General features: G+C 33.6%; 1 protein-coding gene across 18 annotated transcripts in view; it reads left to right on the forward strand.

The window, feature by feature from the left end:
* The window catches only part of ZCCHC7 (zinc finger CCHC-type containing 7), a 268,423-nt gene that overhangs the window by 232,278 nt on the left and 23,308 nt on the right, over positions 1-12,837 (forward strand). For 14 of the 18 annotated variants that reach the window (XR_016224337.1, XM_017337500.4, XM_002707981.6 and 11 more), the window contains one exon: positions 1,533-1,568. Coding sequence is in view for 16 of the 18 variants with exons in the window: in XM_017337500.4 (XP_017192989.1) it covers positions 1,533-1,568 (36 nt within the window). In the remaining 2 variants the exon portion in view is untranslated. Of the gene's footprint in view, positions 1-1,532; positions 1,569-1,932; positions 2,032-7,333; positions 7,653-12,837 lie in introns of those variants that run through there. The other 4 variants (XM_089318478.1, XM_089318460.1, XR_016224339.1 and 1 more) reach the window with 3 other exon arrangements.

Raw genomic sequence — 12,837 nt, forward strand, 5'->3', positions numbered from 1 at the left:
GTGTGTGTGTGTGTGTGTGTGTATATATATGTATGTATATTCTTAAGAACTTTTGTAATCTATAGGTTTGTGGCTATCATTTGGTACTAACATGAAATGTGCCTTCTGAAGCTGTTTTTTAAAACAGTTTTCTTTTGGACAGTGTCGGTCATACAGAAATCATTATATATATAAATGGCCTTTTTAGTTACACATTCTATGAATATGACATTAAAACTGGAAAGCTGACAACTAAACCTTTATATAGGAAATTACATAGGATACTTAAGCTTAAAATGCATAATGGGTAAAATGTTTCAGCATAGTTGGAACATACATACTCCTTTTTTGTCTAATCACTTATGGTATAATCAGGAGAGATGTTCCCATTCAAAATCTATTTCCTGAATTATTAACAATACCTAGGATAATTTCAGATTATATGAATTATCTGCTGCATCACTACCCTGTAAAAAAAAATTGAAATACAAATGACAAAAAAGAATTGTTTCAAAGTATGTGTGTCAGAGATTGTAAGGCTTAGAAAAAATCTTGACTCCTAATTTTAGACAAACATCTGCAAACACACACCTTCATACAGGCTTTTAAACAAAAGTCAAAAATTCACATTTACTTTAAGAATTGCCATTTACTTAGCTTGATGATTTAATTTTTAAATCATTGATATAGTATAATTATTATAAACATGCCTTTCTTTGTCAACAGTTCTTTTTCTGAGAATTTGGTAAACTGACTCAAGAGCTTGGTTAGAGAAAGTCTCTATAACAAACTCATGATTTAGTTATAATGAGATTTATATTTCTTCATAAAAAAATCTGAAAACCTATTTTTGTTGTTGCTTCAGTTAATTGTGTGTGTGTGCTTGTGTGTGCATGTGTGTTTTGTTGTTTCCTTTTCTAGTTTTAACAAATTATTGAGATTTTACTGAGTTTGCAACTTTGTTTCTCTATGGATGTGGAAATGGAAAGATTTGATACTAAAGGGAAATGTCATGGACTTCAGTTTCTTGAGATTTGTTATTCTTTAATTTTTTCTTAGAGTATTGAAAATTAGCACCAAATGATAAGGTAGAAGATGGGAACAGATATCAGAAATATATAACCACATGAGGTCTTCTTAAAAGCAGTTGATATTAAATTGTTTTCTTACTACCAAAGTTCAAGATACTCTTTTAAAAGGTGTCCTTGGTGCGTCTTATTGATTTTGATAAACCACTGCTGTGCATTTATCAGTTTAACTGGGTTATGACTCTTTATCACATCTTAGTGCCCAAAACTTCTAACCTGAAAAGAAAAAAGAGAGAGAGAAAACTTTGTTACTGGCTTTCTGACAATGGCAGGGAGTGTGTTAAACCAGTGTAAAATTCAATTAAACTGTCTAGCCAGGTTTTTGAAGCTGAAATGCAGACCCTTTCTGTTAAGCTTCTTATTTTCCTGTGACCGACACCGGTGGATGCTGGGTTATGCCAAAACCAACAGGCTGTAAAGTACCTTGTTTCATGCTCCCAGCTGATCAATATTTTTATTTTCCAGGCTTGCCCAGAAATCTGGAGGCAGTATCACCTAACGGTGAGTAGAAACACCTTTTTTATTTTCCCCAAGACCCAGCCTGTTTACCCTTCTCTGAACTGCTGACCATAAAATATAGACAAGCATCTTTTGCTGGAAGATAATAAACATCTGAAGAGTTCCTGTACTGAGAAAGCAATAATATACTTTTTCTCTTCTCCTCTGTCCACTACCCTACTTATCCTTTAGCTACTATTCTTAAAAATATTTTATTGTCTTTTATGAGTTATCTCATTTAATGATTGTATCATGGAATTTCTCAGTTTTTCTAAACTACAGTCATTGAATTAAAGGGGAAAAGTATGCTAAGAACCATAAAAATAGTAATAATTCAGTGTCTTTAAAATATTTGAATTTTCTACAGTTCACAAGCATATCATCCACAGTAAGTTCCATTATCATTTTTCTGCTGTTACTAAAATATTTATGCATCTTTAGATTAAACTAGAAAAAGCTTAGTATATCTTTCCTGTAGAACAGTTCAACTGTCATATCCATAAGTCCTTCTTGACTTATCTGAAATGTATAAATATCTGCTTAATACCATTCAATTTTTCAATTCCTGTTTCCTTTCATTGTGATTTTAGTCCAAATAGAAGCAGAAAACAAAGTTTTGATATAGAATCTTACTGGCTGTTATTATCAAGCCAATTTACTGTTAACATTCAACTTAAATAATTTCAGTAATTCAACATAGCCCTACCTCTCATTTGTTTTAGTGTATTAAATATGTTAGCTGAGCAAGAGATAATTAGTCCTTTAATTGTACAGTTATGTAATATTAATTAATGCTTATTCAAAGTTGTCCTTTAAAGTTTACCATGTAAAAAAATGAATAGTAAGATAATTAGTAAAAATAGAGCAAAGTTTTTGTGAAGTGTGTCTGTCTTCTCACTACTTTCCTCTTAGAGAAGTAAAATGCAAACCAGTAAATAGACTGAAACTAATAATCCATCACGGGCTCAAGAAGCCAGAAATATCAGGTGGTTTGTTTTCACCTTTGTTACTGCATTTAACGTGTTTCAAAGTTTTCAGTAGAAAACTGATTTCTCAACTATTCCTTAAATCCCAAATTAGGATTTGTTAAAATCTTTATTGTTATGCTGTACACTCATATACACTATACATACTTATTACATATGTTTTTCATTTGAATATGTTGTGCTCAGGTTACACTTTTTTTATCCTAACATAATATGTATGATGAAACCCTTACAGCCTAAACCTAATTAGAATTTAATCATATCTTATAGGTTTCAAGATCACTTTGTAACTATGTAGCATTATTTTTATTATGTAATATCCTAGTAGTTTTGGTATATTTGCATTTTTTTTAACTTTTCCCCACATTTAGAGAATTCCAATCAAAACTTCAAGAATGGAAAGTACTATTTTTACAGTCGCTCTTCATTGTTTTCACCTAACTGACATTGAAGGCTAAAGACCGGTTTCATTATAACCATAAAAATGGTTGACAGTTTGTTTAATATTTTAGCTTTTCAAAAAGAAACTTAAATTGTAAAACGAATAGTTAAGAAAAAGTAAATTAAAACAATGAATTTGCCTTTTGGGGGAATTATAGTATACTGTAACTATAGATATAACACATTTAATTTGGTAACTCTGTGTCCCAATCTGGAATCCTGTGGTTAATTTTTCAGAACAATCTTAAACATCACAACTCATAACTAGTGGGTTTAAATTCATGAATTTGCCATGCAAGAATACATGTTAAACTACTATATTTAAGGATATGTCTATGTATATATGTATATGTTGGTGCCTTTTAAATAAAATTTTTAATTATTTAAATTCTCAGTTTATAGGTAGTATCCAAATATATACAGCTAAGCAGTATTCATTCTTGAGTAAAAGCAAGATGCGTGGTGATTTTAGTCATCTTTAGCTCTTTTACTAGGCGATGGACTGCCATCTATTGACTCATAGTAGCCCTCACACGTGAATGTGGCATCAATCAGAGCAATGACCAAGTAATGAAACCTAGGTTAGAATTGTCATTGTGTACTCATTTCAGTCAGTCTGCTTAAAACTCTGAAACTTTCTATACTTAATAATGGATTAATTTATTTTTCTAATCAAAAAGTGTTTTTCTTATTCCAAATAAACATAGCTATGTTGAGAGGGTGGGGAGGATTGACTAGTTTTTCTGGTTGGAAATGTGTTATTTGGGAACTTTTCAATTGCTTTTATCTGCTTCCCAGTCTGTTAAGATGAGATTATTTAGAAAGCAATTTAAATTTTAGCAACTACATGTTAGGATCTTTCCAGGAATCATCATCTTTAAAAAAAAAAAAAGTATAGGTTAAACAGAATATTATTGCTCAAATACATAAGGTGGTAAAGTCAATTTGTATAAATGGACTTTTGAAATGTTCTCAATTAAAAATTCCTTAAGAATTATTTAGAATTAAGAAGAAAGTTATAAAAGTGTTCACTATTTTCAGTAATATGAAAACTGAGAGATAAAATGAAGTCTCTAACAACTTGTATCCAAGTAGAATGGTTTTTTAACCAAACTTTACTACATTAATAAAACTAAACCATCATTCTAAATAGTATAAACCAACAAAGCTCTAAAATACTATACACAGAGATACATATATTTATATTGTAATAACTTATGGCTATGCCATTTTAATACCTATAAAATATATAACTTAATTTCTGTAGATTATCAAATTGGAGATCTGCATGAGAAAATCATTTTAACTTAGCAATTATATAATTTTCTCAAATAGTTAATATTTTTACCTCCTTCAAAATATTTGGAAGTTTTTAAAGTCTTTAATAATACAGCAGTACTCTTGTATTTTAAACTCCATCGTATTTTCAGATTTTGGTGAGCCCTTACTTGGTTCTTCATCCTTCAGATAACTCATTGTAGATAAAAATTTTCCTCTTTATTCAAGAAGGAACCTCCCTTCCCCAATCCCTGTCATTTCTGGTCTCATTTATATTAAAAATCCTAGGCCAATATGGCCACCAACAGAGTTTTACAACCAATAGAATTTTTATAGTAGAGGCTATAATTTGACATGCATTGGATGTTTTGTTAATCTTGTTTTTAATCTGCTTATTTAAAGAAGAACCAGGAGTTTGCTATTTGGGGGTTGTATGTGTTAAGAACCAAAAAGGACAATGCATCTTTTATGTTTAATTTTGCGGTTAGGTTTCTTTGTGTGCATTGTTAAAATCTGTTACAACCCTACTTACCTTTTATTTTAACTAAAGGTTTAAGCAGTAAGCTAATGTACCCTAGAACTCAATTTTATTTGTTTCTTTTTATGTAATGTTTGGTATGCCTAGAATTCATACTTCAAAAATAAAATTTTTGTTGTCAGGGAAATGGGGAAGAGTAGAGAAATGAGTTCCCTTGCCTTCCTTTCTGGCCTAGTAAAGGATTATGGCCAGAATTTACTAGCAATCAATAGTAGTCTTACCTGAACTAGTTGAAAGGCAGAGTATAATTTATGGACCATAATTAATAGTATTCCATTTCATTTTGCCCCTTACCTAGAAACATCAGTGAAAAATATATTTTCTGCATCCTCACAGAATGGAAATACAAGCTTTGCACTTAAATGAGAATGTTACTCCCTAAAGCATTCCATGCCATACCACAGAGTGGGTACTCTTAAATGTCAACAGATTTGAATTTAACTTTTTTTTTTTTTTTTTGCAGTCCACAGGGAAAGAATAAGAAAGTGGATTTTAAATCTAGGACTATGCAAAGATCTTTATTCTGTGGTGTTGATTTAATATAGGGGAGATAACAATTTTCTAACTACCTAATGCTTAGATGGAATGCTTTTCTTTGAAAATAACGTAGAAGCATAAGGGTTTCCAAAAGTCAGCCTGAATCCAGAATCTTTTCTCTTTAAAGGGCAGGGAGATGGGGTAGGGGAATGAAAAACCTGTCTTTCTTAATTGGACCTTTGTTGGGAATCCTAAAGGGTCTTTTTGAGAACTTCTTGACTACATAAGCACAACTGCAAAACCCACAAGAACTCATCTACACATGAGATATCTGTCTAGTGAGAGGTCTTTCCGTTTCCATGTGTGCGAGCATGCAAGTGTGCGTGCCTACCTTGTGTGAGTGCTTGTAGAACTGGTTATATATTGTCTTTTAAAATGTTGACTCCAAAAATAGAGTGAGGTCTTGTTCTCACTGTATTTTGGAATTTTTGAAAACATTTTCTTCATATCATCTTTGAGGCCTGGCACAGAAGTTACCATGAACTCACCTTTCAAAGTTCATTGAGATCTGGTTTTTACTAAAAATGACCTTAATACTGAAGCATTACTAAGGAGAACGTGACTGTGTTCTGAAGACTTAGAAGGCACATGGCCCTTTGCAGTCCTCCAGAGCCCTCCTTCCAGTCTAGTACTATAAAATAAGTCAGACTGTTTTATCTCTCATGTTACTTGGTGACTTGAATAACAACAATTGTTTTAAATAAGCATTGATTACTGATTTTATTATGTTCCATCTATGATAACAGAGATAGAAAATACATTTGGACACAATGACCAAGTTTTTAAAGATTTTCTTAAAAGGAAGGTTTATTTAATAGTTTTGTGTTTATTTAAATGCTCACCTGTTCTTAAAGAATTTAGTGTCACAGTTGTGCTATTAATTTTTTACTTTACTCTCACTATGTTTTGAATTTTGTTTAAAAGATTAGTACATTTATGGAGTAGGTTAACTGATTTTTTTGAGTCTTTATTTGACTTTCATGTTAGACCACATTTTGCCAGAACTTATCATTGGAAACAATTGGAAAATGCAATTTCAAAGCAATGAAACCTGGAATTATCAATCTCAATAAATGAGATTCATTTAAAAATAAATACAATTTGCCAAATCATCAAAAAGCAATTTTCTAAAGCTCCAATAAAAGAAAGGAGGAAGAAATGAACATTGTGCATTATGAATGCATATGTTATTTTTTGTCTCACAATGTTTGCTCAGACATTTAAAAATTATGTGTGTATATATTTTTTGAATGGGAATAGAACAAAATTCTTCAGGTTTCAGTATCATTTATATGTATTTATTGAAGCACATGGAAGAATCTTAGTATTTTATTCTTTTCAGAAGAATACTGGAGTTTCCACTCATTTGGAGAGAATTCTCATTAATTGATTCTTAGTATTTTAATACGAAAATTTATTTGGTATAGATGGGAAATCAGTATGACATATTTTAATTTTTTTCCTTGTGTTAATATATTGAAATATTATCAAATGCTTTATGACAAGAATCCTAACTAATGTAGATTTAGGTGTTTTTGGTTATGAAGTAATGAAAAGTATGTAGCATTCACACAATTTAGAAAATATTTATTGTAGAAGTTTTGGCAAACAAGCAACCATGCTTTTGCCACTTTCTAAATCTCTTTAATGACCTAATCACCATTTTTTGTTCATTTGTTAGATAATATTTTTTGTTCAATAATAAATTAACAGAATCTGAAATTCTATAAACAGTCACTTCCTTTCTTCATTTAACAGAAGAAGTTCCTGTGCTTTTTGATCTGCCCCTTAGTGATTGAGGCAAAGACCAATACATTTAGGACTTACATAGCTAGTGTTCAAGCTTCAGTTGTTACTTCTGTTTTAAAAATTTGAAGAAAAACTTGTATTCATTCACTTACTTATCTGTTAACAAATGTTTCTCCTGAAGGTGACAAAAATGGAGAATTACATTCAGACTTCTTCTTTTCCTTTTCTTTCTTCCCCAGATATGACCAGCTTTCCTTACTAGTCATTGTAAGGACCCCTTCTTCTTGAAAATTAAATGTAGTTAAATTCCATTTCTAATTGCTTATATTTTAATATGTGAAACCCACTTTAAAAATCTTTTCCTTAAAAAAACAAATACATTAATCATATAATCCCAGAGAAAACTACATTGTATTTTTTACTAACAGTTCTGCAGTTTGAAAAATTGCCCCATTATAACAAAAATAAATATAAGTAGTTCTTAAAATTGTAAAAAGTTATGCCGTTTACTCCCCTACACAGTGTCTGTCTAATAAATTATAGTTTTAAAGCCTGAAATGTTGAGTGATGTCTATTCTTTGTCATATTCCTATATATGAAGGACATGGAACAGTTGTATAGAATAATTTTAGCATATTCAGGTGATTTTTTTTTGTATATACTTTGAACAAATGATTCATGTCATTTCTTATAGAATTATATTCCAGGTGATTGAACTTGTCATATTCTTTCCAGACATATCAGCAGTAAGTGTAGATAAGTATACTAGGCCAGTGATACTTGTATTGAACACTCCTTTTCATAGTTGTGTGTGTGACTGACATGGTAGAGTACAGTAATTCCTATTAGGTCTTAAGTATTTAGGACTCAGTTAGTCTTGGCCAACCATAACCTTTAATGGTTTAGGTTGGTAATTTGAATACTATATAGGAAAAGATTTTTGGAATGACCCCTTGACATGTTGGCATGAATTATCTTTCTGAAGTAGTATTATATTTTCTGTCATGGTATTGCCTGCAATAATAAACTTAAGCTGAATTAAAATATGATGTTTGAAAAACAGTCTCCTCAATGACTGTAAGTTGACTAGTTATTAAAATCATTCAAACTTAGACTTGAAATTCATTGATCATTTGATTCCCTCATATCAAAAAGTCTTTGGAATTGTGTGTACTGTTGTACATTTGTAAGTATTTTATTCCAGCTATTTTGAGATTGGTGTGATGGTCCTCTAAGAAATAGCAAAAATGTTATATGAAGAAAAATACTACATGTTTAGAAAGCATTTAACAAAATAATTTATTTTTAATATCTTTGAAATTAAATTAGATCATCACTTTAGTTGATACACCAATACAGAACTACATCACAGTTCAAAAACACAAAATTTTTTTTAAGATTTATTTTATTGGGGCCGGCGCTGTGGCATAGCAGATAAAGCTGCCACCTGCAGTGCCACCATCCCATCTTGGCACCAGTTCAAGTCCCGGCTGCTCCACTTCCAATCCAGCTCTCTGTTATGGCCTGAGAAAGCAGTAGGAGATTGCCCCTGCAGCCACGTGGGAGACCTGGAAGAAGCTCTTTGCTCCTGGCTTTGGATCCCTGTAGCTCCAGCTGTTGTGGCCAATTGGGGAGTGAACCAGCAGATGGAAGACGTGTCTCTCTGCCTCTCCTCTCTCTGTGTAACTCTTTCAAATAAATATATAAACCTTCTTTTTTAAAAAAGATTTTTTATTTATTTGAAAAAGTTACATAGTGAGACAGAGAGAGAGAGGTCTTCCATCTGCTGGTTCACTCTGGCTGCAGTGGCCAGAGTTGAGCCAATCTAAATGCAGGAGCCAGGAGCTTCTATGTCTCCCAAGTGGGTGCAGGGGCCCAAGGATTTGGGCCATCCTCTGCTGCTTTCCCAGGTACATTAGCAGGGAACTGGATTGGAAGAGGAGCAGCCCAGACTTGAACTGGCACCCATATGGGATGCCGGCGCTGCAGGCCGAGGCTTTAACCCACAGTGCTGGCCCCAAAAATAAAAATTTTTCATAGTGAGTGTTCAGAAATATGTACCATCAAAGTATACATCAAGGTACAGTGCCTGGATTTGAGTCCCAACTTCACTTCCAGTTCCAGGTTCCTGCTAATGCAGACCCTGGAAATCAGCTGGTGATGGCTCACAAGCATGAGTCCCTGCCACTCATGTGGGAGATCCAGATTGAGTTCAGTCTGGCCCAACCTGAGCCATTACAGGCATTTGGGGAATGTGTCAGCAGATGGAAGATCTCTCTCAATCTCTATGTCTTTCAAATAACATTTTTTCCAAAAGAAATCTATATTAGCTTTGTAAAAAAAAAAAAAAAAAAGAATTTATTTCAATTGGTAATAAAGCTATTGAATTATTTTCATTCCTTTTTTTTTCAAATCATATAGAACTGAATCTATTGGGTAGATTAGAAGGTCATCTTTATAATTTTGTAATCTGGACATGTCTATAAATATCAACTTTATATAAATAGGCTCCTTTACATGTATTTGAACATTACCCCATATTTCTTTGCATTTAAGAGAACTTAGTTTTCAGATATCTTTGTTTATGTAATAAAAATTTCAATTTATTTTTCTTGAATCTTTCATATTTTCTTTGTTTACAGTTGTACTATGCTTCATTCTTGTTTTACTTAAATTCTTAGAAAAATGTACCATAAAACTGGGCAGACATTATTTCCAAGGAAATTATTCCTAAGAAAGGTATTATATCACAGTTTAGGAGAAGAATGCTGGCTTTGTAACTGGACTTTGATTCAAAGTCTGACTCTTTACTAGCTGTGCAAATGTACTTAAAATATTTAACTTGTAAGAACCTCAGTTTCTTCATCTAAAAAAATGGGAATAATTCTATTACAGGATTTTTGCAAGTGTGCGAAGAATGAAATGACAATGTAAAGAACTCCACACAATACTGGCATGGTGAACATGCTAAACACTATACAGGCTCTGCCATGACAAAGACAAACTCATAGTTAACTCTGTAGAGATGGCCTCTAGACTGACATCGCTACTTAGTTTATTATAATGTCTTCTATGCAAGATAAGGGGATTCATAGTGACCTCTTCACTCTGTATCTTAGCCATGTTTCCTTCTTACAGTTACTGCAATTAAAATATCTATAAGCGTTATGTTTTATTAACAAAACCTTATCTCATGGCCAGTGCCGCGGCTCGCTAAGCTAATCCTCCACCTGTGGCGCCGGCACCCTGGGTTCTAGTCCCGGTTGGGACGCCAGTTCTGTCCTGGTTGTTCCTCTTCCAGTCCAGCTCCCTGCTATGGCCCAGGAAGGCAGTGGAGGATGGCCCAAGTGCTTGAGCCCTGCACCCGCATGGGAGACCAGGAGGAAGCACCTGGCTCCTGGCTTTGGATCGGCGCAGCGCGCCAGCAGTAACAGCCATTTGGGGGTGAACCAACGGAAGGAAGACCTTTCTCTCTGTCTCTCTCTCACTGTCTAACTCTGCCTGTCAAAAAAAAAAAAAAAAAAACTTTATCTCAGTTACTTTTTTCTGATTATTTATATTCATCTTTTTTTCAGAGATGCAGGTAACTTTTAGTTAAGTATAAGCAAACTTAAATTATTAATTCAGTTTACCTCAAAATGATTATAAGGACATTTAAGATTAAAGGCTGCTTTCTTTCCTAAGGAAAATTATTATATAAAATATGTATCATAAATATTTGATGTCATCACTTCAAAAATATATTAAGCTAATAAATGTATAATACTTAAATGATAATTTCAGTGTCATCTGAATGTAGTTATTTGTCATAAGTCAGTGAAATTCTATCAATCTTTCCATCCGTGTAAATAATGAATAGCATAAAACTAAATGATTCACACCCATACATACACACATCCCAGTTATGATACTTTGTTAGGAGTAGATGGTAGTCAGATGAGGAAGGAAAACAAAATAGTATATGAAGTTTTTGTGTTTGAGGTGAACTACTTCATACCTTCACATGAGGGATGCCCAAACCATTCGGATTTCATAGCAGAAAGTAGTGGTAAAAACAGGGTCACTTCTGCAGACTCCCAACCACATTCTAAGGCAGGTCCAACAATAAAGGCAACACAAAAGTAAGTGCTTTTTCAGTGCATGTATTTGTGTTATTTCTAAGGGCCTTTTTTTCCATATTTATTCTTTAGGACAGGTAGGAGCTAAGATAATATATTAGGAAAGCAGAAGCACGTTGCTTGCTCCTTTTAAATGGGTCCTTGCAGTTGTGGAATTCCCTGTCTTCTGTAACTGAGAGTGTTTCAGTAGAATAAGCAAGGTTGAGATGTTGGTGGGTGGGGTGAAGACATGTCCATGTTTTATAAGTCCTGTAAAGTTATGCTAAAAATGAGAATCTTGGGATTTATTTGGATGTCCTATATATTAGCTAATATATATATTTTGTAATTTTTCAGTGAAAGCTTGTGTACAGTTGTACATAAGATTTATGAGCAGATTGGATTATGTTAAGTATTTCCTACAGTCAAAAGATATACATTCATATGGTTTCCATGTTTTGTTGCCTGCCCTGACATTCAGATAAAATATCTGTGGATTCATACAAGTATGTGTTCTTTGCTGTCCCTTCCCCCTACATCCTCTCTCCACGCCCTCCTCATCCTTCCACCTTGCATCAAAGCTTGTGGTCCTTTTCCATCAGTGTACTAAAAGGTTTCTTTGTAAACCAAGCCATTTGTCCATCATTGTTTGGGGTCCAAACAGTGGTAAGATACTCTGTCACCGATCCCGTGTGCTATGAATGGCAGCTCCTCTCCGGACAATTGGCGGAGGGGCCGAGAAATATTCCTGAGAGGATTATTTAACCTTTCAATTTAGAGGGCACAAAGCCTGGCTGATTAATGAACTTTCTGATGGGCGCTGATAAGCGGATCTATTTCTTTATTTCCCCTAAAAGTGATTCCTTCTCCTGTCCATATTACTATAATCTTAAACATAAAATGTGGCAAATAGATTAAAAAACAGCACTAAAGAGTTTATCTGGCTGGCAAACTGAAGGAGCTAAATTAAAATTGGTAATGACAGCAGTGGCTCAGCCTCATATATGGTTTTTAAATGCACTGTGTATTTTGAAGAGACTTATTCTCCAGCTCCGCTGGTAATGACTGCTTTTGGTGCACAGTCTGGGGCTGGCTTCTGTTATCCCCACCCCACGCCACCCCCCCAAAAAAAATGAGTTGTGTTATCTGGATGGCTGCAGACACATACGCATCCCCCTTTCTCACTGCATGGGCAGACAAGGTCGATAGCATTACAAGGTATTTGTGGCAGTGCTTGTTTCAGTTTTCAGAGCTGCCAGTTTCCAGGCGGATTTGAATTACAAAAGAAGAAGCTGGCATGAAAATTGAAAGGTTTTATCGGCTGGTCTGAAGCCTCATAGCACATTGCTTATTTATGCAGTCCATTTGCACCAGGAAATATAAAAAGGAAATACATTTTTAAAATAAGGCCATAAAGACCCAGATATGTTTAAGATGGCAAATAAAATATAGATACCTATAATATCTTTCCAGGAAACGATTTTCACTTAATGTTGCACATTACTTCAGAAGAGCATTTATGTTGCTGTCATAAATTTGTGCGTTTGTGTCACTATGTAGGTAGTCTCTGGGGATTAAGAAGGAAGCCTTTGCTAACTTACTTTAAAATTAAAATAGACGGAGGGATAGCTCTGCAGTTTGAGAGC

Source organism: Oryctolagus cuniculus, chromosome 1 (genome assembly GCF_051225735.1).
Source record: "Oryctolagus cuniculus isolate XC-2025 breed Fujian yellow rabbit chromosome 1, ASM5122573v1, whole genome shotgun sequence".
Classification (NCBI taxonomy): domain Eukaryota; kingdom Metazoa; phylum Chordata; class Mammalia; order Lagomorpha; family Leporidae; genus Oryctolagus; species Oryctolagus cuniculus.